At 35.6% G+C, this 27,843-nt stretch overlaps 1 protein-coding gene and 1 long non-coding RNA gene across 4 annotated transcripts in view; both read right to left on the reverse strand.

Moving 5' to 3' along the window:
• LOC136026338 (E3 ubiquitin-protein ligase MIB2-like) overlaps positions 1-27,843 on the reverse strand; it is a 124,082-nt gene that overhangs the window by 33,098 nt on the left and 63,141 nt on the right. For all 3 annotated transcript variants that reach the window (XM_065702774.1, XM_065702772.1, XM_065702773.1), the window contains exons 9-14: positions 24,829-24,962; positions 13,793-13,941; positions 7,946-8,102; positions 3,434-3,588; positions 2,326-2,518; positions 1,172-1,324 (exon numbers count right to left, since the gene is read on the reverse strand). In XM_065702774.1, coding sequence (XP_065558846.1) covers positions 1,172-1,324; positions 2,326-2,518; positions 3,434-3,588; positions 7,946-8,102; positions 13,793-13,941; positions 24,829-24,962 — 941 coding nt within the window. The remainder of the gene's footprint in view (positions 1-1,171; positions 1,325-2,325; positions 2,519-3,433; positions 3,589-7,945; positions 8,103-13,792; positions 13,942-24,828; positions 24,963-27,843) is intronic.
• LOC136026340 (uncharacterized) lies at positions 17,144-18,226 on the reverse strand. The gene is made up of 2 exons (XR_010617273.1): positions 17,753-18,226; positions 17,144-17,447 (listed from the first exon to the last, which is right to left on the reverse strand). It is a non-coding gene; the product is annotated as an uncharacterized LOC136026340 (long non-coding RNA).

Genomic DNA, 27,843 nt, shown 5'->3' on the forward strand with positions numbered 1-27,843 from the left:
TAGTTTTTAAATTTATTTTAATTTTAGTTTAAATATTAAAGTTTATTTAAAACATTATAGATGTTTTTCTACATTTTCATGTGTTTAATTTCACTAATAACAACTCCATTTTTTTTTTTAGCTTCAATCCAAACTTTTCTGGAATATTCTTGTTGCAGCATAAAGAGTCAATCAAGAGCCTTTTAAGGTTAATCTAGCAAAAAAAAGAACAAAAACAAATTATATATAAAAAATAGTTAATAAGCACAACCTTAAAATTGAGAAATAAATACTGGTATATACGGCAATTTACCACCTGATAGCATTACCAGCTGAACTAGAAATAAATACAATTTGATTTCAAGTTTATCAAAACCCAGAAAATAAATACCATTGTAAAGTGTACATGTTGGATATTTTGAAAATTTACAATGTCTATTGACACAATAGCAGCATCGAATTTTTATTAATTCTGATTTAGACGACATTAATAGACCCCTTACCGGCATCCAAGCTACTGAAAATTTTACTTGATGCTCATAAAAAAAATAGCAGGCAAGTGGAAGAAACGCATGCTTATAACATAGTGATGGTAAAAAGATTGATAATAATTTATGTTGAAGATTTTTTAAACAGGATTCAAAAAAACGTTTGTTAAATAATTCTTTTTTTAGATATTAAAAATTTGTTATATTTATTTATTTTGGATTTTCTAAAGTAGGGAGTGCCGGGAGAAAATGCCCAGTCCACCTTTCTCCGGGCACTCGTATATGTTCAAAACCAAATTATGCGTCAGACATTGCCTAGCTTTGCAGCATTGCCTAGGATTTGTATTCATTTAATGTGAAGCTTGTTTGCTTATTATTTTTTTGTTACTCACTTGTAAAAAAAACGAAGACTAATAACAGGTACGTTTACTTTACGTGTTGTCCATAGAAATTATTCACGACACATCGTTCAGTCCACCCAACCCTGGACTCAAGGCCGTATGCAGGGGGTGGTGACGGTTTCAGGGATTCAACCCAACCAAAAAGTTTGTTTGACTCGCAAAAACGTAAAAAAAAATGCATATAAGCAAATTTTTGATGTGTTTCTTTGTAACCCACCCAAACAGGAATCCTGGATACACCCTTGCGTTGACTATAAAGAGAATGATTAGAATGTATTTCGATTTTAGACGGCTAATAGTTACCCGATAGATCAAAGGAGATTCTTCTTCTGAAATGGCACCAGTCGTCGTCGCGTGTTTCTTTAGAACATAGTGCAACGGGGTGTTGCCTTCTTCATCTTGTACGTTTAGATTGGCCCCATGGGACACCAACAGTTGAACTATAGATGGATGCAACTATAAAGATAGAAAACAAAATTAATTGAAACTCAAACTTTATAATAAACAAGTTCTAATATTTTTAAAAAGCCTTACAGGAGCATTGATTTTGATTTTTTTTTTTTAAGTTTTCGACTGTTATATTCATCCATTGGGTCACTTTCCCCATAATACATTGTTTGTTATCTGGGGTTCTTCAATAAGCGATAAAGCTGCATCTTTCTGGCAACCCTGGTCATTAGAAAATCGCCATTTACTTATTTATTCTAGTTTTCAAATATTTTGTAAACTGTTATTTTATTAAAATTAAATATTCTCCTGTATAGAGTATTAAATTATTTCAATCGATATTAACACTTATTAATCACGACCTGGCTAGACTACGCGAACCGTATTACTTTTTAGGTCGATACTTCTCTTTTAGTGGCGTATATGTTTATGGATGCCACTCTAGGAGGGGAGGGGGAATCTCCTCCCCCTGGGAAAAAGGAAGACCTTTTTCCCAAAATGATCCTAACTCAATGGCAAAAAGACAGACTATAAGTCTTAAAGTGAAAGTACGTACAATAAAGAATTAGCCGTCAAGTATCATAGACTCTCTCATTTATTCATGTACTTAATTATAAATAATTCATAATACCATAAATATTGAATGTAACCATAAATAATGGACGAGGTAAGAGGAAAACACTGCCAATCCTTGGAACTGTAATGAGGTTGCCGGAATAGGCTATCTATCCAAACTGTCAATAAACTGTCTATCCATAGGTCACTGAACAAACTATTCCAGCAAAAAGCTCAAGACATTATTTTTGCCGTCCCACAAAATGATAAAAAGATGTCGCCAAGCTATAAGTCACATTTTTCCTTGTCCTTGAAACTGAAGATAAACATGATTAAAAGTAAAACATGAAAAAAATTGTCTTTTCGAGTTTAATCCCCCCCACATCCCTCCCTGAGGAAAGATCTTTCCAAGTTTCAACTTCAAGTAGTTGCGAATATAGAGGCAATTAACTCACCTGAGACACTGCCAGATGAAGAGGAGTATGCCCTTTGGTATTCGTAATGTTAGGATCGGCTAAACCCTGGACTAGGAGAAGTTCGGCAACTGGACGGTGATTATTCAGTGTTGCCAAGTGCAATGGCCCAAATCCGTCGTCTTTCAACATATCAACCAATTGACGGGATTTTAAGATAATTTTATCAGCAGCGCTTGAAACAAATAAATTACTGTTAATATCTTAAAAGTGAACTAAAATAAACTAAATAGCAGCAAAAAAATTACGCACTGTTACGACAAAACGTTACAACTACATTGCGTCAAGTAATATAAACCAATTAAGATTCTTGATGAATTATAAAAAAGATAGAAAAGTAAGAAAATACCATTTTGCATATTTTTGAATAAACTTTGATTTGGCTTAAAGCCAGCATAACGTCTTTTTATTCTAGTACGACCACCTAATTTCTGTTTGAATGGAGCCCATTGTAGAAAGACCACACAACAAGTAAAAAAAGAAAAGGTTGAATCTCAATAAAAGGTTATATATTACACAATGGTTGCATTTTATTTAAAAAAAAGTATTATTTTTGCAAGAAACAGATTATTTTGGTAAGTCAAATTTATTAGGCTCTTGTCAGTGTATCATCTTTTTTTACTATGTGGGTATTAATATTCTATAAATTTAGCATGTTCTTGAACTGTGTATGATATGGTTTATGGTTGAGAACAAAATCGAATCCAGTGCCGCTGAATAGGGGGGGGGGGGTGGTGGAATTGGGGCTACCATTCCTGAGCTTGGTATTACTATTCATATATATTGTTTTTTTTTCTGGTAACACTGCATGACGACTACTTTGGTGAAGAAAATGCTATGATAACATTTTCTTAATTTAACACTCTTAATACAACTTAATTTCACACTGAAGACTCTTTCCAAATATAATAGTCGCTACCTTGCACCCTCCCCAATAGGCTACATATAGCCTCTGGAACACCCTGGAACACCAAGGACACCTTGGCTAGTGACATGGAAAAAAAACCGCTAGGAGGTAACGAAAACTCATGGTGTTTGCCACCAAAAATTCATACGTCTATGGAAGAAATCAACAACTTCCTGTACTTACAAATGGTTTCCCTTCAAAGAAGCGTGATGGAGGCTATTAAAGCCACGAGAATTTTTTATAAAGAGATCAATACCAGGACATGCTACTAATAACTCAACTAATTCATCATTCTTTCGACAGATGGCGTCATGTAAGGGGGTGTCGCCAAAAGAATCCTAAAAAAGAAAAAAATTATTTAGTTACTATCATCAAAAGCAACGAAAATTTACTGAGGATGCAAACATCTTCGAAAAGCTGCGGATAAAAAAAAAAGGAAAAACAAATAAAGGAAGAAAGAAAAAAAAAATCGCAATCTAGCCTTTTTTCGCGTTCGAAAAAACGTAAAAATAAATAGTAAAATCGATAATAAAATTATAAAAATATATCAAACAATTTGTATCATCAGAGCCTACAAAACTTTGGGAAGGGCCCATAAAATATTTTGTCATTAGCTTTTGACTCTTAGCACAATTAATTACAATTTTGATGCATGTTTGACCATTCTGTTTGATTCTATTCCGAGGCTATTCTGAAGACAGGGCAAATAATTATGAATAAATTTTATTAATAAATGACAGCATTGCGAAGATAGAAACAATTTTCTAACTGTAAACCAGTGATTGCCAACCAATTTTGCCCCCTCGTAAGATTTAAATTTTGTTATTCAAAATTTTACGTTTATTCATCTGGAGGAAGCTTACAAGGCCATTAACTTGGTATCCTTTTTGGGGTCGTCCCAATGGCATATTTCCTAGTAATAAAAAATATTTTCTGGATACAACACTTGTATCATAGGCAGCGCTTGCACTGCCAAAGCAAAGAGCGATGAGGACACAATGTAATATTTATTTATTTTATTATTTTTTTTTCTTGGACCCTTTGTTAGACACTTCGTATAGAAGGATGTATCGTAGAAACTTCAAAAGAGCTCATTCGACTGGAAATTGAGAGGGCTAGTGCCCTTTTTAATAGTCAAAAGTAGTTAGAGAACAACCAACCTCCCCAACGCCAATCATTTCCCCAAAGACATCCAATCAAAATTGAGATAGTCATTTTGTTCACCGTAGATAGATGGTCCGGAAATTATGTCTTTGAGGAGGACACGCCCCCCCCCACAGCACACAGGGCAAGGATTGTAAGTTATGCCCTGAGGGTATATAAGGTTCTTATAAAAGGGTGGTTGCATAAACCTCGGAGGGGGTTCATAGGATTGTTTATCAGAATTTCTAGTGCCCTTTTAACAGTCAAAAGAGATAGGAGAGCAGCCAGACCCCCCCCCTGTAAATACCCACCAATCATTTTTCCGCACAGATCCTATCAAAATTTTGAGTTAACCATTTTGTTCAGCGTAGTTGAAAGGTCTAGAAACTATGACTTTGAGGATGACAACAACCCTATAGCCCTAAGGGCAAGGGTTGTAAGTTACGCTCTGGGGCTCTCTAAGGTTTCTACAGAAAGGGTGGTCTTATAAACTTGGGCTCATTGGATTGGTAATCAGAAGTTATAGTTCTATTTTTAAGAGTCAAAATGATCGAATGGCAGATACCCCCCCACACACACACGTCGTACTTTCCCGAAATGCATCTGATAGAAATTTTAAGATGTTTATTCGTAGAAACTTCGAAAAGGGTTCATTCGCTAGGAAGTTGAAAGGGCTAGTGCCCTCTTTAATAGTCAAAAATGATTTGACGGCAACCAGCCCCCGTCCCCCACGCCCATCATTTCCCTAAACACTTCCAATCCAAATATCAAGAGGTTGAGAACCACCCTATAAGCTGTAAGTTTTGCGGTTTTTATGGAAAGGGTTGTCTTGTAAGCTTCGAAGAGACTCGTTGGATTGGAATGCGGAAGTTTAAGGATCCTTTTTAAGACTCAAATTATCGGAGGGCAGTAACCCCCCCCCCCCCACGTCATTTTTCCCAAATGTATCCGATAGAAATTTTGAGATAGCCATTTGTTCAAAAATAGTCCGAAGATCACATAACAAGGCCTTTGGGGTTGACAAAGCCCGGCAGAGTCTGGGGGTAAGGGTTGTAAGCTATGTCCTGGGAGTATGTAAGGTTTTTTTGGAAGAGGTAGTCTTGTGAACCATAGAGGAGACTCATTTGATTGGAAATGTATAGTTTTAGTTCCCTTAGGAGTCAAACGTGATGGAGGGAAAATAACCCCCCCCCCTCTACCTGACATCCACTTTTCCCCAAACGCATTCGACCGAAATTGTGAGATATCCATTTTGTAACCAATAGTCCAAAGAGCAATGTCTTCAGTAATCAAATATAAGGAATATTTAGACGGATAATGAACTAAATAAAAAAGAAAAAACTATGAGTATCTGAACTTTCAAAAAAGTGACAAAGCAATATCTCAAGAACAGCTTATATTATTAAGCTAGACCTTTAACAGTAAGTTGTGGGAAATTTTGAATGTGCATACTTTTAATACTACCATCTAGTGTTGGGCGATAACTAGATTAAACGACACACCGATATTTTTACTTTCGATATTCGATATATTGATTTAGATATTTCTGATCAGTTTCTTGCTCAGATTAACTTTATGTTTTGCCAAGATTCAAAAATTGTAACTAGAGTATTTTGCACATTTTTTTTCCAATTTTGAATAAAACATAAAAGCACTTTCATTACATGAATGAATATCACAAAAAACTATAATTTGGAATTACTCGGGATCAAGATAAAGAAAAATAAGCTACTGTATATTTTTGGCTAGTCAAAATCAGCAACATATTAATATTTTCCCCTGGAAATTGATCCTACTTTTCAGCAATTAAAAAAACATTTTTTTTAACTGGAAGTAAGGAGCGACATTAAAACTTAAAAGAACAGAAACTTTTCCGTATATGAGGGGGATAACCCCTCCTGAATACCTCATTCTTTACACCAAACTATTACTCACGAATATAACACCTATGATCCTGGGCACACCCAGCCTGTGAAATAATCAATGCGCATTATGTTGGTTCACGGCCGACTTCCCTCGACACTGGATCAATATTCAAAACAGATCACCTAATTCATCTTTATTCAATAGCGTCCTTGCGCCTTTATTCACCAAAACAACGTCCTTATTCAAGATCGCGTTTGACACGGTATCGATAAAAGAAGCGAATATGTCCTCCTTTAGTAGAGTTAAAACTGTCTGGCACTTGATAATGTTTCCACTTCTATACTCTACTACACACAAATACATTATTTTTCGATCAATTATCTTCTAGCTTGCAGCAGAGCTCCCAACTTTTCCGTTCTTCTCTATATAAATATATATTTTGTTTTTTCCAGATTATGATAATTATCTTCTCACTAGCAGCAGAACGGCAGACATAACAAAAACAGATCAAAACTGTAACGTAAGCTCATTTCGTCAGAACTAAAAACAAAATTGACCCCCACCTTAAACACGATGCTCAAAGTTCCCTTAACCCCTCATCCCTAAAACATTTTTTTTTAAGATTGACCTCGATCCACCGGCCGTGAGACTAAGCAATGCAAACGTACCAAGATGAAATTCATTACAGTTTTAATTAACATATTGACTGTATTGTATAATGAGAAATACTTGCTTGGTTTCAAGGTTCCGGTACCCCTTGTTTTCTCAGCTGAGGTATGCCATTGCTTTCACAGCTGAAATTACTGATTGGTTGGAGTCACATACACTTACCATTTATATAGGTGTATAACCCATAGCGTGTTGACAAACCTATTGAATTGTCCTCTACATATTCTGCAAATAATATTGTGCCTACTAGAGCCTTTTTCAGCCTTCGCAAAATCTGCAATCCTTCTTTCTTTGGTGCAGGGATTCGAGTTCTGGAATTACTAATTATTTTGTTTGGGTTGGGACAGGGGTTAGTGGAATGACTCGGTAAAATCAGGCAAAGTCAACCAATTCCATATGGGTACCTGAAGAAAGCTAAGGGAAAACTACGGAAAGCGTAAGATGATTTGCCTCAACCACGCACAGCACTGCCAGTCGAAGAAAGAGAATCCAGAGATCGGATCCCAACATGTAGCATTGGTCTGTGTGTGAAAAAGTTTCTTAAAATTTAAGTTTTTAAAATTAAAATGAAAAAAAAATAGAGGACAATTTTTCAACAATGACAGCTCCAAGATCCCCTACAAATTTTTTAGCAAATATTGTAACAGAATTTCTGCAAATAATCAAATCACTGGTAGAAAAAACTGTCTGGAAAATTGAAGCGCAATATTCAAAAATCGACAATACAGAAAAGTAATATTACTATGTTCTATACTATAAAAATGGATAGATAACCAATGATTTGCTAACATAAAACAAAAATTCCGGAAAATTTATTTTCTGGAAATTCTTTTTTAAGCTAGCAAAACGTACTGTGCTGATTTTCCAGTCAAATTTTCTCTTTTTTTTATTTCCTGTCTGATAACTACATTTCCGGAGTTATCCTTGGATGTTAGAGACACGGATATTAAATATCAGTTATACATTTGCGAGACATGTTTGTTTCCGAATACAAAATTCAAACCAGAGTTCGCTTACCTGCATATTTAGACTACAATTAAATTTGATCAGAACTTTGACACATGCCACGTGTTGCTTATTAACGGCTATATGAAGCGGTGTACATTTCCCTTTGTTGATTGCGTCAATTTTGGCACCTTTCATCAAAAGCATTTCCGTCAATACCTCCTTGTTTCTAAATAAGTATACAAACAAATGAAAAAAATAACATATAAGCATAAACAAAAATTACAAGAAATAAAAATTTTGACAGAACGAAAAAGAGAAGAAAAATGGGAAGAAGAAAAAGTGAAAATATCTTAGTTAAGCGGGTTCATTAAAGCTAAGTCCGGACAGTTGACGGCAATGTTTGTCGAGCAAAAACAACCACGAAGGTCACTACGTGCATTTTGACTGCTAAATCTGATTGAAAGAATGATTTTAGAAACATTCTTGAAAAAAAGACAACTTTTATTATTTATCTTAAAAATTCTACCAACAGTATATTTTTACAGTAGATAAATTTACAGATCATTCAAATGAGTATATGAGTAGATGTAAGAAGTTAAATATTGACCAGCTGCTAATGGTGAGCCCAATTCCCTTTACGGTTGGCTCAAAAGGTCTATTACTTTCGCACTTGTTCTTAAAGTTAAAATAAATGATTCTTTAAAACAATTCTTGTCTTACTATTTCTTTTTATACTCTATTTTAGACCAGAAATTTGTCCTTAAAAAAGAAGTCTCAACTAGTTATTCGCAGATAAAACAAAAATTACAGGACAACATCAACGTTTAGCCTACACAGCCTCTATATGGTATTATGACAATATGCCCACAATCGCATTGCACATGTAAGCCATTTCAGAAATTGTAAATGAGTTCTTTTTGTAAATTCCTGTCAACCAATTTCTTTTTTTCAGTTAACTTCAAAGCGCGGAACCTTCCTTTAGGCTAGGACGATTAAAAAATGACTATCGCATCGACATTTTGACTGACGAATTCAGACGGTTTGAACTGGATTTATTAGGAGTTTCAGAAACTCATATCCCAGGGATAGGAAGCATGAAATTAGGTGACATAGAATTCGTTTACTCAGGCAGGAAGGATGGGGCACATAGACAGGGAGTAGGGCTCATGATGAATAAGGAAGCTACTAAGTCTTGTTTAGGCTGGGAAGGTATTAATAATAGAATACTAATTGCTCATTTTATGACTAAAAAGTTCAGGGTATCAGTTATAGTAGTATATGCCCCCATTGAACCAACTGATGGAGATACTAGTGACTCAGATGAATTTTACTTACAGTTACAGGAGCAAATAGACAGGGTACCAGGTAGAAATATGGTGTTTTTGCTAAGAGATTTTAATGCCCAGGTTGGTAGAAATAGGGATAGTTGGTATCCTAGCCTAGGTAAATTTGGTGTAGGAAAAGAAAACAGTAATGGCTATAGGCATTTTGCAATTTTGTAGGTATAACAACCTAGTTATAACCAATACAGTGTTTGGTCACAAAATGGCCCATAAGTTGACATGGTATTCACGTGATGGTAAGACAGCAAACCTTATTGATTATGTTATTGTAAACAGAAGACTAGCAGGATCAATACAAGATACTAGGGTGTATAGGAGTGCCGTTATTGATGTTAAAAGTAAAGATCACCATCTAGTAGTGTCTAAGGTTAATTTAAAGCTGAAATTTCGGAAGGGTAACTCCCTCCCGGAAAGTTATGATGTTGGTAGACTTCAGGATGAAAATTTGAGAAAAAAATTTCAGGAACAGTTGAGTACTAAACTTGAGAGTTTAAATTTTGACAATGTGGAAGATGGATGGAATAATTTCAGAAAAACAATTTGTGAAGTTGCTGACGGTGTCCTTGGGAGGAGTGCTAAGACTGCAACTAGGAATATTAGTGAAAAAGCTTTAGGTTTAATAGAGAGTAGAAGGGGTTCGTATAAGAATTATCTGAGTGACAGGTCGTATGAAAACAAAAGGAATGTAAAGAAAGTGGAGAAAGCGTTAAAATATGAATTAAGGAGATGTGAAGTGGAGGCCATGGATAAAATTGCTGAGAATCTGGAAGATGCGGCTAGACGGCATAATAGTAAAATATTATACTGGCATGTTAACAAATTGAAAGGGAGTAGCCAATCCGGACTAGTCCCAGTTAAAGACAGAAATGGGGCCACAATTAGTGATAAGGAAAAAGTTAAAGAAAGATGGGTGGAACATTTTGAGGATGTGCAAAGAATTAGCGACAGTACTAAAAGGATTAAAAAATAATAAGGCCCCAGGTCATGATAGTATGATTAATGAGTTTCTTAAATATGGTGGCTCTGAGGTTAGGAATAAGCTACTGAAGATTACGAACATGATTTTTGAAAAAGGGGAAGTACCCAATGATTTTAGGAAAACCTTAATTAAACCACTGTATAAGAAAGGTGACAAGAGTGAGTGTCGTAATTATCGAGGCATTAGTCTGGTCTCTGTAGGTAGCAAATTACTGAGTAATATGATACTTTTTAGACTGAGACACGCGGTAGACAAAGTTTTAAGGGAAGAACAATGCGGTTTTAGAAAAGGTAGAGAATGTTTCGACCATGTTTTCACTCTTAGGTTAATAATTGAGAAGTACCTTCGTTGTCAAACACCTTTGGTCCTCAGTTTTATTGATTATGAGCAAGCTTTCGATTCTGTTGATAGAAGAGCGTTAACAAAGGTCTTATCGTTATATGGTATACCAGAAAAATACATTAAAGTGATTTGTGCTATGTTTGAGAATATTACTGCTGCGGTTAAGGTAGGAAATGAAGTTAGCAACTGGTTTTGTATTAAATCAGGAGTTAAGCAGGGTTGTGTTCTATCCCCCTTTATATGGTTTATTTTGATAGACTTCGTCTTAAGGAGCACAGGAAAGGCAATTGGAGGCCATGGAATCAAATGGGGAGGAAGAAAGCTCCTGGACTTGGATTATGCTGATGATTTAAGTATATTAGATGAAAGTGTGAGCAAAATGAATGAATTTTTAGAGGTTTTACGAGTTCAGGGTGCTAAAATAGGCTTGAAAATTAATGTTAAGAAGACTAAGTCACTAAGGCTAGGAATAAGTGAAGATGAACAGGTGACATTAGGTATAGAAAAGATTGATCAGGTTGGGAGCTTCAGTTACCTTGGTAGTATTATTAATAAAGATGGTGGGAGCAGCGAAGACGTTAAAAGTAGAATAGCTAAGGCTCAGGGTGTTTTCACAGTTAAAGAAAGTTTGGAAGAATAGAAAGATAAGTCTACAAACCAAAATTAGAATATTGGAAGCTACAGTGATGACAGTGGTCAAATATGGCTCTGAAGCATGGGCACTCCGAAAAGCAGATGAAAATTTACTAGATGTTTTCCAGAGAAATTGCCTAAGAATTGTTCTGGGTACCCGGCTGACTGACCGTATTTCAAACAGTAGGCTGTAGGAAAAGTGTGGTTCAATCCCGCTTTCTGGGGTTATAATGAAAGAAAGGTTGAGATAGCTAGGCCACGTTCTACGGATGAAGGATGACAGATTACCGAAGATTGTCCTTTTTGGCCAACCGTCTGGTGCTACACGGAAAGCAGGTCGTCTTTGTCTGGGTTGGGAGGATGTCATAAATAAAGATTTAAAGGAAATGAGAACTTCCTGGGAGGGTGTAAAGAGGGAGGCTTTAAATAGATTAGGTTGGAGGAGGAGCGTGCGTAGCTGTGTTGGCCTCAGGCGGCTTGGTGCTGCAGTGAGTTATTAGTAGTAGTAGTAGTAGTAGAATAGCACAGAGCTATTTTATTCAGTATCTTAAATATCAAACCAACGACCTAATTATGCCAATTATTCTAATAATTATTATATATATTACATATTATTATATAATATAATATTGGATTATAATATAATATATATTATTATATAATATACTATATATTATCATATAATAATTATTATTATAATTATTATATATTATTAGATAATAATTATTATAATAATAATTATAAATAATTATCCTAATTATCCAAAGTCCTAATTATCCTAGTTAATAAAACACAATTGGAAAGCAAATATATCTGCCAAAAATCGGGATATTTCATTTTGTATTTGATTTAACTTAAAGCTTTAACTGAAATCTAAAGTTTCAAGAATCATAAGATTTTCTTATCTTTTAGTTTTGTTAGGGAACACCGCACCGTAATTAGAACCGGCGTCTCTCTATGTATTTTTGGTAATTTTCTTTCTTAAAACACTGTTAAAGCACCCAAAGTTTCTCATACTTGAAACTGAAAGGTTTGATTTCTAATCAGGTTATCATACTCTCTTTAATTGAGATTCACTGATGATATTTTACTTCACTGAAGAAATTACTGAATTGATATTACAGAAGATATTATTAATACACCTGATATTACTGAATTACTAATATTACTAAATTATACTCAAGATATTACTTCACTGAAGATTTTAGTCACTGAAGATATTTTATTGCTTTAGTAAACTTCACCGAAAATGTCGCATACAGCCTCGTGCATTTAATGAGCGCAATTTATGTGACTGGTAGTAAGAAAAGATCATTAAAAAGATACAAAGCAATTTATAAAAACCTCAATACAAATGTAATTTTTGTTTTTTATAATTTTATTTCTTTTTTAACATGCATCGACAAATGTAATTGGAAATAATGTACACAGTAAAAACACAGTGCATTACAAGACACACAGTATATTAGCAAAAGTGCAGATCGAGTGTATTGTTTATTAGAGTTAGCCACGCGAAACTAAGAATAAGGACAAATGAAGTTGAAGATAATTTCATTTTGATCGTCCAATATCTTCCTTGGCCTGAAGAAAACCCATTCTCGATCTTAATTTCTCTTTTTTGATAAAGTAGAAAACAGAATAAGAAAAACACTAATTCATTTATTATTTATATAAATTCTCGCCAATACATTGGCTACTTCTAGCCAATAGAAAAGTGGTCGAGGATTTTCCCTACGGGGCAAGAGTATGTCAGGTCCCATAAACTCTTGGCTCTGAAAACTTCATAAAGTTATCCCATTTTACCTTATACAGCAATCAGGAAACTATAAAAGAATTTATCCCGGAGGGGTAGGGGGGGGGGGGCTGAGAAAAAGCAAAAAATTGGTAATTATATAGAGATTAAAGGAAAGATTTTCAGGATAGGGAGAAATGTACCAGTAAAGATGTTAAATCCGGGGAGTTTTTGTTCATTTTGCGACCCCCCAACTTGTAATTATCCAATTATCAGACTAGCAATATATCACAAAGCAGTTGAAGATACCCAGACACTGTAATAGAAAAATTCAATGAAGTCAAGTAATTAATGACGGCCCAAAATTTTAATTAGGCGATTATAATCGGACGACAATTCTAATTAATGAAAAGATCTTTCAACCGTTGAATCTGCTCAGTTTCTCAGTAATTTTACAGTGCCAGGAATACCGAAAAATGGAGAAAAACAAAGAAAGAGAATGAGGGGGAGAGAGGGGGACAACGACATTACATCAAAAATATCAATGAAGGCAAGCAATTAATGACGCACCGCAATTTCAATTAGACGATTATAATCGGGCAACAATTGTAATTAGTGGTCAGCTTTTTCACCGTTTGAATCCGTTCGGTTTCCCAGTTGAGAAAGGAAGAGAGAGAGGGGGAAAGGAAAGAGAGAGAGAGAGAGAGAGAGAGAGAGAGAGAGAGAGAGAGAGAGAGAGAGAGAGAGAGAGAGAGAGAGAGAGAGAGAGAGAGAGAGAGAGAGAGAGAGAGAGGGGGGAGAGAGAGACAGAGAGAGAAAGAGAGAGAGGGAGAGAGAGAGAGAGAAAGAGAAAGAGAGAGGAAGAAAGAGAGGGAGATAAGCGTTACCCAAAAACTGCATAATGCAAAGCAGTATCTCCTTCATCATCTTGAATTTCCATTGAAGCATTAGCTTGTAAGAGGGCTTTTACAACCTCGACATGGCCTTCGTGGGCTGCAACTTGCAAAGCAGTCTTTCCGTTACTTTTTTCATCAATCTAAAGCAGAAAAGAGAAGAAACTTATTAATGTGAATAAAATCATTTAAAGTCATTCTCGTTAGAGTACTAAAGAAGAAAGATAAAGCTGATCATACAAAGTATATACGCAATGAATATAGAACTAGCAAGTAAGCTGTTAAAGAAGCCTTTAAAGGCAATGCCTTTAAAATTGCAATGCCTGCTGATGATGATGAACAATCGTAGACTTATCCAAACTAATCCACAGATAGCGCTAAACTCATCTGGAGCAAGTAGTCTCTTGCCGAGGTATATTTACTTAAAAGAAGATAAGGGAGCTATGATTCGGACAGAAAATATTTCAATGACTCTACCTCAAACAACACTCACGATCTTCAAAAAAAAAATAATACATATTAATAAAGAAAATAATAAGACTATCTTCAAAAAGCATACGTGACTTATTCAAAAAACGAATAAACAAATTTATAATTGACGATGGAGGGAAAGCCTTAATGACATGGTTTTAACAGTTTCAGATATGATTTGCGTTCTTATGTTATTTGTTTTTTTTCTTTCTCTAGTGAAGCTGTTTCTAAATTCATTCAAGAATAAATAGTTCTACTAATGCTGTTGGGCTGATAGCCCTCCTAGGAGTAAATGTAACCTTACGAGCTATATGTTCTCTGTTAGGGAAATACATTTTATCTTTATGTGTTGTGTTAAATTTGTCGGTTAAAAAATATATTCAATGAGGTAAATACAAAAACTCGGCTAAAAATCTAAATTTTTACAGATTTGTTGACGTAAGTCTCGAAAAGAAACCTTGCAGGACACTAAATAGAATTTCGTAAAATTCTGTCAAGCAGTGAATTAAATGCAACAAGGTCATTTGAGACACAATATACGCAGTTGGGGAGGAGAAGGGGATACTACTACTAACAACTCATCGCAGCACGAAGCCGACTGAGGCCAACACAGCCACGCACACCCCTTCCTCCAAATCTATTCAAAGCCTCCATTTTTACACCCTTCCAAGAAGTTCCCATTTCTTTTAAATCTTTCTTTATGACATCATCCCATCCAAGACGAGGACGACCTGCTTTCCGTTTAGCCCTAGTCAGTTGGCCGAAAAGGACAATCTTTGGCGACCTGTCATCCTTCATCCGCAGAACGTGCCCTAACCATCTTAACAGTCCTTTCCTTGTAACCCTAGGAAGACTGATTGAACGACACTTTTCGTACAACCTGCTGTTTGAAATACAATCAGTAAGCCGGGTAACAAGAACAATCCGTAGGCAATTTCTCTAGAAAAAATCTAGTAAATTTTCATCCGCCTTTCGGAGCGCCCGTGCTTCAGAGCCATATTTGACAATTGTAATTACTGTACCTTCCAATATTCTAATCTTGGTTTGCAGACTTATCATTATATTCTTCCAAACTTTTTTAATTGTTAAAAAAACACACCTTCAGCCTTGGCCATTCTACCTTTAACATCATCACTGCTCCCACCGTCTTTACTAACAATACTACCAAGGTAAGCAAAGCTGCCCACCTGATAAATCGTTTCGTTACCCAACGTCACCTTTTCATCTTCACTTATTCCCAGCCTTAGTGACTTAGCCTTCTTAACATTAATTTTCAAACCTATTCTAGCACCCTGAACTCGCAAAACCTCTAAAAGTTAATTTATTTTGCTCACACTTTCATCTAGGTTGCTTAAATCATACGCATAAACTAAGTCAAGGACAGTATTTCCTCCCCATTTGATTCCCTGGTCTCCCATTGCCTTTCCTGTGCTCCAAGACAAAGTCCGTCAAAATGATCCATATAAACAGGGATAGAACACAACCCTGCTTAACTCCTGATTTGATACAAAACCAGCTACTAACCTCATTTGTTACCTTAGCCGCGGCAGTATTATTCTCGTACACAGCACTAATCACTTTAAGGTACCTTGTGACAGCTTTAAGGTATTTGTCTGGTATATCATATAAGAGTGAGAACTTTACTAAAGTTCTTATATCAACAGAATCAAACGTTTACTCATAATCTAGACTAATGCCTCGACCAGTGCTGCAACAAGTACTGCAAATTTTTACTTAAGTATCAAGTATTAAGTACTCATTGTTTTTTACTTAAATATTAAGTAATAAGTACTTTCCAAATTCTTACTTAAGTATCAAATATCAAGTACTTGCCAAAATTGTACTTAAGTATTACTTCAAGTACTACTTCAAGTATTTATTCTATATATATATATATATATATATATATATATATATATATATATATATATATATATATATATATATATATATATATATATATATATATATATATATATATATATATATATATACTAGCTGTTGGGGTGGCGCTTCGCGCCACCCCAACACCTAGTTGGTGGGGGCGCTTCGCAACCCCCCCCAAGCCCCCCCCCGCGCGCGTAAGTCGTTACGCGCCTATGTCCCACCTGTGAATATATATATATATATATATATATATATATATATATATATATATATATATATATATATATATATATATATATATATATATGTTTTTAACTACGTAAAACTTGCGAATATACAACATTCTTTGCTGTCCCATTGTCTGTGCATATAAATAGATTGTCAGGTTTACCGACTCTTGAACATGCAACATATAATGGTCCATGGGAAAACAATCCGTATTCAGATCTATACCTCATGATTCTAATGATTGCCCTTGAGCTTTGTTGATGGTGATTGCTAATCGACCATTCCCTGAGTCGCCATCGTCATTTATATATCCCCCTGTGCACCCCGGCGTCCCCTTTGTAGTTATGTCCCTGTGTCCCGGTCGTCATTTATATTCCCTGTGTCCCGGTCGTCATTTGTGTCCCGGTGTTCCAGTCTGTGATTTCTCTTTGAGTGTCCCGGGCGTCATTTATATTCCTTGTGTCCCGGTCGTCATTTATATCCCCCTGTGCCCCCCGGCGTCCCCATTGTAGTTGTGTCCCTGTGTCCCGGTCGTCATTTATATTCCCTGTGTCCCGGTCGTCATTTGTATCCCGGTGTCCCGGTCTGTATATACATTCGTTTTTTAATTTTGTTTTTCTCCTTTATTTTTTTCCTTTTTTCTTTTTTTTCTTTTTTAGTTTATTTAGATTTTTAGATTTTTTAGTTTTTTTATTAGTTTTTAGTTTTTTTGTAGTTTTTACCATTTTTTTAGTTTTTTTTTTACTTATGTCCTGGTCGTCATTTATACTCCCTGTGTCCCGGTCGTCATTTGTGTCTCGGTGCTTTGTTGATTGCTAATTTATATTATATTTATATTTATATTTTTTATATTTATTAATATTTTTTTAGTTTTCTTTTTCTCTTATTTTTCAGTTTTTTCCTTTTTTTTAGTTTTTAGTTTTTTTTTGTTTTTTACCTTTTTTTAGTTTTTTTAGTTTTTTTAGTTTTTTTGCTTTTTTTGTTTTTTTATTAGTTTTTAGTTTTTTTTTAGTTTTTGCCTTTTTTTAGTTTTTTCAGTTTTTTTTAGTTTTTAGTTTTTTACCTTTTTTTAGTTTTTTTTTTAGTTTTTTAGCTTTTTTAGTTTTTTTTCTTTTTAGTTTTTTTTGTAGTTTTTACCTTTTTTAGTTTTTTTTCTTCTTTTGTATTAGTGTGAAATAATTCAGACGTCATATGCGGACAAACACGACGTCACTCGACAGACAGACAGACAGATATAACCCACAAACAACTTATTTTTATATATATTTATTCATATTTTTTTAGTTTTCTTTTTCTCTTTTATTTTTCAGTTTTTTCCTTTTTTTTAGTTTTTTTCTTTTTAGTTTTTAGTTTTTTTTAGTTTTTTACCTTTTTTTAGTTTTTTTTAGTTTTTTTAGTTTTTTAGCTTTTTTAGTTTTTTTATTAGTTTTTATTTTTTTTGTAGTTTTTGCCTTTTTTTTATTTTTTTCAGTTTTTTTTTAGTTATTAGATTTTTACCTTTTTTTAGTTTTTTTTTAGTTTTTTAGCTTTTTTAGTTTTTTTTTCTTTTTAGTTTTTTTTGTAGTTTTTACCTTTTTTAGTTTTTTTCTTCTTTTGTATTAGTGTGAAATAATTCAGACGTCATATGCGAACAAACATGACGTCACCTGATCCACAGATCCACAGATCCACACACAGACAACTTATTTTTATATATATAGATATATATATATATATATATATATATATATATATATATATATATATATATATATATATATATATATATATATATATATATATATATATATATATATATATTATATATAAAAGTAGATAATAAAGTAGATAGTCTTTTTACATAAATTATCACTGGAAGACTGAATCCGAGAAGGCACGTCTATTAAACCAAATCGAGCAATTATTTTTCTGTTTTGGTGCCATCTAGGAAACCGGAGGAGGAATTTGCAATATCTGAAATAAGCCGCGCGTAGAGTATGGGGATTTTTTTTTACGAAACAGATGAGCCATGCCTGATAAAAACAAAAGCACAGGGGCGCAATAAGTGTTATAAATCATGCACAAACCGTTGCGGTAGTAACGGCTTTTGTTTGGGGATATTTTTCCGTAAGCGACACATAGGTTTTTCACGGCTTGATTCACTAGGGATGAAAAGGTAGTGGAAAGTGCTGGACCGAAACACAGACTAAGCCAACTAACTAAAGAAGAACATGGCAGAATTGCAGTCCCAGCAACGAATGGAGCAACCACATAAGGGCTATTAAAACAAATAAACTCGCATTTAGACGCATTAACTGACGGTCCAATCTTAGATAGTTCATTGGTTAATATAGTAAAATCATAAAGCAATCCACGGCGAGTCCGAGCAACAAGAAGAACGTCGTCTGCATATGCAACAGAAGACAAACCAATATTACCGTAAGAAACAGAACTTTTAAGGGGACGCAGGAACGATGTAAGCACACATTTAAATATACTAGAAGACAATACAGCAGAAGTTGCAACCTATCTATTTCTAGCAGCAGATTTCACACCATGAAGTGGCAAAAACCATGAGACTAAGTCGAAAATCTTTTGAGAAAAAAGGAATAAAATAAGAGCTAAGAGCTCATATGGCACTTCTGACGAGGTCGGAAGAGCCAAGAGCTCATATGGCATGAGCTCTAGCAAAATTATAAGAATCAATAGATTAATTTAAAAGAAAATCAGAGGCTTAATACTGGTTTGCATTTAAAATAAGAGCTCTCTGACACAAGGTCCTTTTAAATATCAAAATTCATTAAGATCCAATCACCCACTCGCAAGTTAAAAATACCTCATTTTTCTAATTTTTCCTCTCCCTTGAGCCCCCCCCCCTCAGATGGTTGAATCGGGGAAATAAACTTTATCAAGTCAATTTGTGCAGGTCCCTGACACGCCTACCAATTTTATTGTCCTAGCACGTCCAGAAGTACCGAACTCGCCGAAGCACTGGACCCCCTAACTACCCCAAAGAGAGTGGATCCAGTTTGGTTTCGCCAATCACGTATCTACGACATTTGCTTATTCTAACCACCAAGTTTCATCCCGATCTCTCCACTCTAAGCGTTTTCCAAGATTTCCGGTTTCCCCCTCCAACTCTCCCCCAATGTCACCAGAACTGGTCAGGGTTTAAAATAAGAGATCTGAGACATGAGTTCCTTCTTAATATCAAATTCAAAAATACCTCTCGAACGGTCACCCGCTCTTAAGTTAAAAATACCTCAATTTTTTTAATGTTGCCGAATTAACACCCCCTCCATCTCCCCCAAAGAGAGCGAATCCATTTCGGTTATGTCAATCACGTATCTAGGACATGTGCTTATTCTTCCCACCAAGTTTCATCCTTATCACTCCACTCTAAGCGTTTTCCAAGATTTCCGTCCCCCCCCAAATCCCCCCAATGACACTGGATCCGGTCGGGATTTAAAACATGAGATCTAAGTTACGAGGTCATTCTAATATGAAATTTCATCCGATGAAATTCGAGATCCGATCACTCCTTCGTAAGTTAAAAATACCTAATTTTTTCTAATTTTTCAGAATTAACCTTCCCCCCAACTCCCCAAAAGAGAGTGAATTCGTTCTGTTTATGTCAATCACGTATCTAGGACTTGTGCTTATTTTTCCCTCTAAGTTTCATCCCGATCCCTCCACTCTAAGAATTTTCCAAGATTTTAGGTTTCCCCCTCGAATGTCACCTGATCCGGTCGGAATTTAGAGTAAGAGCTCTGAGACATGATATCCATCTAAATATCAAATTTAATTAAGATCCGATCTAATTTTTCCAAATTAACCGCCCTCCCACTCCCCCCCCCAGATAGTCGAATCGGGGAAACAACCAGTTCAAATTTAATCTGGTCTGAACCCTGATACGCCTGCCAAATTTCGTCGTCCTAGCTAATCTGGAAAAGCCTAAACTAGCAAGACCGAAACTGACAGACCGACAGACCTACAGAATTTGCGATCACTGTATGTCACTTGGTAAATACCAAGTACCATACAAAATAATTTTTCTCTGGGGACGGAATATTTGGTTGAAGGTTGGCTTCAGTATGACTTATTTTGGAAAAGGGTTATTTCCAGGCTTTGGATAAGCCATGGGTAGAAGTAGTTATAGGCCCTACTAACCTGAAGGAAAACTCGACTTTCTTAAAACTTGAAACCCCCTCCCCCTCGCCCTATTTTAGATATGGCTTGTGACACCAGAGCTCGATATGAGCCCTGATCCTACTCATCTTTGGTCTAGCTTTCATTTGGATCCGTTGCTCCATTCGCAAGTTATACTAAATTAAACCAAAAGCTTGACTTTTTTCAGCACTTAAACCCTCTCTCCCTCGTTCTATTTGAGCTAGGGGTTTCATCTCAAAACTTGATGCCTGTCATGGTCTTAGGCTACTTTGGTTCAATATTCACTGAGATCCATCAACCTCTCGCAAGCTACACTGAATTAAGTGAAAAACTCAACTTTTAATTAAGCTTGGGTCTCCATCCAGAACTCAATGCATATCATACTCTTAGACATCTTTATTCAATTTTCATCGAAATTCATCTCCATATGCAAGTTACAGTGAATTAAATGAAAAACTCGAATTTTTTTTAACACTTAAAGCCCCATCGCCCTAATTAAGCTCAATTTTAATCCAAATAGTTCAATTTCAATACAAATCCGCTATACTCGATTGCACAGACGGACGGACAGACAGACAGATCTCAAAAACCTATCTTGATGGATATTTTCCACTGTCCAAATAGGTGATGATACCTGCATGATGATATGCCATTGTTTTTCTTGTTTTGGATCCAATTAGCCAACATGGCTACCTAAGACGCTGTAAAATCCCTCTGTCCGTCTGTCTGTCTGTCCGTCCGTCTGTGTAATCACGTATAGGGGGAGAAACGTTGGTTGGATTTGGATGAAAATTTTGATGGTTAGATTTAGTGCCAAGGATCATGAGATACATCAAGTTGAAAGATGAAGACCCTAGCTCAAATAAAACAGGAGGGAGAGGGCTTTACCTGCTAAAAACAGTTTTCGTTTGATTCAGAGGAACTTGCGAATGGAGTGATGGATCTGAATGAAAATTGAACCAAAGAGGCCTAAGACCATGACACATATCAAGTTTTGAGATAAAGACCCTAGCTTAAATATAACAAGGGGGAGTGGGTTTTAATTCCTGAAAAATTTAAGTTTTCTGTTTAATTTAGTATAACTTGCAAATGGAGTAACGGATCCGAATCTAAACTAGACCGAACATGCCTAAGATCAGGGCTCATATCAAGTTCCGGTATCGCAAAACCTATCTCAAATAGGGCGAGAGGGAGAGGGTCTCAAGTCTTAATAAAGTTGAGTTTTCCTTTAATTTAGTAGGGCCTATAACTTATGAATGGAGTGACAAATCTGAAGTCAGATTCGTCTGAATACCTGAATTTGCTGAAACGAATTTGACAAAATACCACTGCATTGGATCCTGCTAGAATTACCTAGCAGGCCGACCTGGCCGAGTGGGTTGGTGCGCTGGATTCGGGATCCTTTATCTGAGAGGACACGGGGTCGAATCCCAGTGTACCCAATTCTTCAGTTTGGGAGGGGGGTCAGTGGCGTGACTCTGTAAGCTTAGCCATAGTCGACCCAGCTCTAAATGGGTACCTGGAGAAATCTGGAGAAGGTAAACAGGAAGGGTGTGCGAAAGCACAGGATGGCTGGCCCCCAACCCCCCATTGCACTTCCTGGCTGAAGGGACTGTAAAGTCTAATGCCGTATCCTTTACCTTTTTTTATTGCAGACAACATTTAGATGGGCAAGGATTCATAGCTTCAGTAGTTTTACCAATAATATGGTCCTCAAGATGATGAAATGGTAGAAATCTGGTTCAGTTGACGAGATGACAAAACTTAAACATTAATGGTAGAAATATAAGCCCAAACGGACTATAGCATGCAACATTTAGCACAAGACAAGGATTTTAGCTCACTGTCGACCTGTGAACTGCGAAATAATTTCAATTTTCTTTGTTATATAACTTTTAAACAAAAATTAAACCAAGTGTTAATAATACTATAATTTTTTTTGTCAAAAACAAATACCTTATTTCATATACAAAAATAGGGCATGGAGGTATATCTGAGTTTACTCTAAATCTAAAGGGTGAGGTTTTCTTGTACATTGCCAAAGCACACACACACACAAAATTTTCGTGTCAAAGGTAAAGTATTTGAAAAACAAGTACATTAAAAGTATCTGAAGTAATAAGTATTTCGTAATCTTACTTAAGTATCAAGTAATAAGTACACCCTAGAGTTTTTACTTAAGTACAAGTACAAGTAATGGAAAATTTTACTTAAGTAGTACTTCAAGTAAAAGTACTTCAAGTAAGTGACAGCACTGGCCTCGACTAATGCCCGACCAGACTAATGCCTCGATAATTACGACACTGACTCTTATCACCTTTCTTATACAGTGGCTTAATTAAGGTTTTCCTAAATGCTTTTCCATTTAAAGGTTTTAACCTTTTTAAAATGGTTTTAACCATTTAAATGGTTAAAGGGTTTTCCTTCCCCTTTTTCAAAAATCATATTCAAAATCTTCAGTAACTTATTTCTAACCTCAGAGCCACCATATTCAAGAAACCGATTTACCACACTATCAGCACCGGGAGCCTTATTATTTTTTTTTAGTTCTTTTACTACTGTCGCTAATTCTTCCTCACAAAAAAAAATATTGCTTCACACCCAAGGTATCACAAACTTATTAATTTTCCTCTATATATTTCCCGCAAATGTATCTCGGTTTAGCGCATTCTCAAAATGTTCCACCCATCTCCTTTTGTCTTTCCTTATCACTAATTGTGGACCGTTCCTATCTTAAACTGGGACAAGTCCAGATTGACTACTCCCTCTCAGTTTATTAACATGCAAGTACAACATTTTACTATTGTGCCGTCTAGCTATATCTTCCGGATCCTCGGCAAATTTATCCATGGCCTCCACTTCACACCTCCTTAGTTCATATTTTAATGATTTCTCCACTTTCTTTACATTCCTTTTGTTTTCGTATGATCTATCACTCAGATAGTTCTTGTACAAACCCCTTCTCCTCTCTATTAAACATAAAGCCTTTTCACTAATATTCCTAGCTGCAGTTTTAACTTCAGCAACTGGTGTCACTAAGACACCATCAGCAACTTCACAAATTGTTTTTCAAAAAATGGTTTAAACATCTTCCACATTGTCAAATTTTGAATTCTCAAGTTTATTATTCAAATGTTCCTGGAAAATTTCTCTCAAATTCTCATCCCTCATCATTTTTAACGTCGTAACATTCCAAGTTCCAATTTTCCTGTTCTTTAAATCACTGAAATTATTTTGGCCTCAGGAAAAGCAATGATCCCGGATACCAGTGCCGGACGGGGATGAACATATCTTCTCAAGTCTACACCGAAGCACTTTAGCCGGCTTAGAACCGGACAGCAAGAAGCCCCTGGGACCTCCAGTTTGAATGGAAGCTTTGTGCAATCCTGGGACCATAATACTGGGTCATAACATGATTTTTAGCACTTGGCGATGCTCTTCTATCAACAACCGTCGAGATCCTACACGGACAGTCCCAAGCCTATTACCTCCGACTCATTATATATTCATACCTACAAATATTATGCTACTACAGGGCGGCAACCCATAGTAGATAAATTAGCTAGGAAGAGGTTTTTCAGCCCGAGAACGCCCGTCAAAACAGACCAAGTCCAGAAGAATTATCCATTAATTAGAATCCCTTGCGAATGCTGTGTCATTTACTAGGCTATAATTTCCTCGAGGGGCGCCACTCATCAAGTGGGAATTGCTTTGACCGCAAGGTCCCCAGTCTTTCAGGTACCCTGAAAGGCTCAAGAAAGCCCTTTGTAGAAGTCGTTGTCCATAGACCTGGACCTTACGCCCTACCGCAGGTGTCCTCCTATAGAGATCCTCCCACGTTGGTGTTTTGTGTCACCATGCAATTTAACCCATTACTGGGAGAACGTTTGTAACTCATGGGAGGTATGGACAGGATGGTGGGCCCTGTTGAGTAGACATTTGAGGGGCCTTCTTCCTCCTCCACCTGTATTTATAGCCCCGGGTCAGGGTGCCCCAGTTTCTGTTAAGGAACCCTAGGGACAAGGCCCTCCTTGGTCTGTCCCTCCTATGGAGGTACCCTATATATCTGCAGGGCATTCCCCTATCGCCAAGGAAGGAGATAGATCAAAACTAAATGGTACATAAATGCAACTACAAATGTATGAAATAAGTACTACGCAAGAATCCTTATTTTATGCCTACTTTGGTGCTAAAAAGCTGGATGAGAGGAGAGGAGGAAGTAAGTATATCATATAATGAGTTACATCAGCAATTATACCATTAATTTAAATAGAAAATCAACCAAATCAGTTTACCTTCTCCATATTTTTTGCAAGGATTTCCTTAACTTTATCAACTTTCCCTTTAGCAGCTTCATGCACCAGCAAATCAATTTCGTTCGACTGGACTTCAGGTGCCCTTCGTACCAAATCCATTTCAGGATGAAGGCCTAAAAACAAAACTGTTATTCTGAAATCTTTAGAAACGATGAAAAAAATGAGGATAACCACTGAATAGCCGCGAATGGTTCCACTGAGCCACTGAATCACGCGGATATTCAGCTAACTTGTCCATATTTGAAATAATTACCATTTTTAGGTTTCCACCACAAAATAAACTACATACTTTACCTTTTTTTTTATCCTCACGTGAGAGGGTCAATGCCCTTATCAATTTATCAGAGCCAAGATGGTAGACATTTTGGATGTTTTCTATTTTTTTCAAAATTATAAGTTTTAACTTTTCAAAAATAAAAATAATGACGTTTATCAATAATTGATTTATTTGCGGCAATGTTGTAAAAATATAAAAATATAAGGAGTTCTTTCACAAAGTAAATTGTTACAGTACGATTTAACATCAGGAAACTTAAAAAAACAGGTGGAGAGAAAATTTTATTCATTACATTGAAAATGTAAGCGATCTGATGAACAGACACTGCTGCAAGAGATTTTAATCGAAAAGGCTGGCGAGGAGAAAAATTTTAGGCTTCTCTTTTGATTAAAGAGTCAAATCTTTAGTTCCAATCTCTAGCGGTATTTCTGGTAACATATATGAGTCTAATAGTTTGAATCAACAAAACTAAAGATTTTTGCATTAGATCTATAGCAACCATTGTTATTGATAGTAGAAGGTGTTTCTCTTTAGATAAGCTTTCCAGTCAGTAGCCGTGATATTCTTAATAAACTGTTTAAAATATGTCTACTCATTTTATGATATTATTTTCTCTGTAAGGATTTAAATTAAACTTAACCTGTTTAGGAAAAAAGACGACCAAAATTTGTTAACAAGTAATGTTAGGTGGTTTTGAAGTAGAGGCAGGCGTGGCATTGGGATAAAACGTAACAAGTGACAATTCTCATTATAATGTACGAAGCGCAAAAATCAATCACAAAATATACCAAATACTAAAAAAAAGTAAAAGTACTTACTCATCTGTAAGTACACTAAAAATTAAGATTTTTTTTTTCTGCTAGGCGTTCTCGGAAAAATTGAACTCGTAAAAAAAAGTAAGCGAAAAGATAAAAACACCAAAAGAAAATTAAGAAAAGACAAAAAAAACTCACTCTTGAATGTTTATATAAATGTCACGGTTCCCAACACTTTCATTTTTAACTCAAAAAATAATTTTTGTTTGGGTGGCACGAGACATTTCTTTTTCTTTTTTTTTTGTAGAGTACAGGAGATGAGTCTTTTTTTTAAATTCTTATCTCCTTGACGAGAATACAGAGAAATATTCAAACGTTAAAATACAACAAAATAAAAAAACTTAGAAACGGAAGGGGAGGGGGTGCAGCTTTTTCCCGAAACATGCAGCCAATATTGGTTGAGAACTCAACTTTTAAAAAAAGAAGAAGAATATAATACCATCATTTGAATTAAAACTTGCTAAACTTGACACATGTTAAAATGACTAAAGATGTGTTAAAGATTAGCTATAAAAAAGAAAAGAAAAAAAGAAAAAAAAACTGCTAAGGGTGGACACAGTATGTATGACATTGACCTCTGAATGTCAAACTTCTATTACGGTAGTTCAATCAAGTGCTTTATCTCACATAGTGGTAGATATGACATTTTTTTTTTTGGGGGGGGGGTCAATATCCGTTTTAGCTAAACCGATCCATATCCTAGAATTTTACGAGCTTTTTTCTTTTCTTTATTTTGTTCAGCACGTTGTCGAGTCATGCTATATATAATCGCCATCAATCACCATTAAGGGAAATACTCAGAAATGGGTTATAAATTTAATTAAATAGGAAAAATCAACAGTTTTTTCGAAGTGAAAATACAAAAAACTCAAAACGAATAGAAATTATCCTACTTATGAGGAGGGCTGTCACACCCCCCTCTTTACACAAAAGGTTGACGAGCGATTTACTGAACGCATTCTAGACTGCAACAAATAACGAGTATGTGATAGCATGTGCTTTGCTTATGAATTTTACTGTGTTTTCTATTTATTATTGAAGCTTTTGATAAAAAATATATATTTTCGTCTCATTGTTATAGTGTTGAATGTTACGTTCCAGAAGCATTGAGGAAAAAGTCAAACTTTAGCGAGCAAAAAGAGGAATTGAGATGGTGGCAACCCCCCTCATATACAAAATATTTCGCGTTTACTTTAAATTTTAATGAAGCTGTTTATATTCATTAGGATGCCTTTATTATATATTTAACTTCGGTTAATTTTGGCGACGTTATTAAATATGAATGAAGGGGGGGGGGTGTCACTGTGCTCGAAAAATCATTGCGGAGAGACTTAAAAAATTCTTGACTTTATGCATGATCGTCCACAGTGAGAGTTACTTTGTGCTACCTTTCGTTTGTCCTACACAAGGTCAAAGCACTGAACAAAGAATTTCAGGCAGTTGAAACATGGATCCATTGGATACTGGAGGGTTCACAACTGATTTATCCGTAGTTTCCCAAGAGTTTTATCGAACAAGAAGAGATAGCTTGCCCACAAGATCCATTCTAAGTTCGATTAACCCCAGCTCATTTTCTTGGGCTTGATTATATAAGGTTGGATTCAAATGTATTTTGCCAAGAGAGAAGCCTGTAAACCACTGGGCTGTTGAGCTCTCAGGTGAGCCTGAGCTCACATCCGGGTGAGCTGTCTTAATCTTGTCGTGGAGTTGTGCTTATAAACGAGCAAGCAGATTGACCGCAACAATCAGACCTTGAACTCTTAAATGCTTGAGCCCAAATGCTTCCTTCTCTCGAGATGTGGGCACCCTCAAATGTTTTCAAATTTACTGCACGTCACTGAACTGGACCGTAACTAAATACACAATTCAATCGAAGATCAGTGGTTCAGAAAAAATATAAAA

The sequence above is a fragment of the Artemia franciscana genome, chromosome 4, assembly GCF_032884065.1.
Source record: "Artemia franciscana chromosome 4, ASM3288406v1, whole genome shotgun sequence".
Classification (NCBI taxonomy): domain Eukaryota; kingdom Metazoa; phylum Arthropoda; class Branchiopoda; order Anostraca; family Artemiidae; genus Artemia; species Artemia franciscana.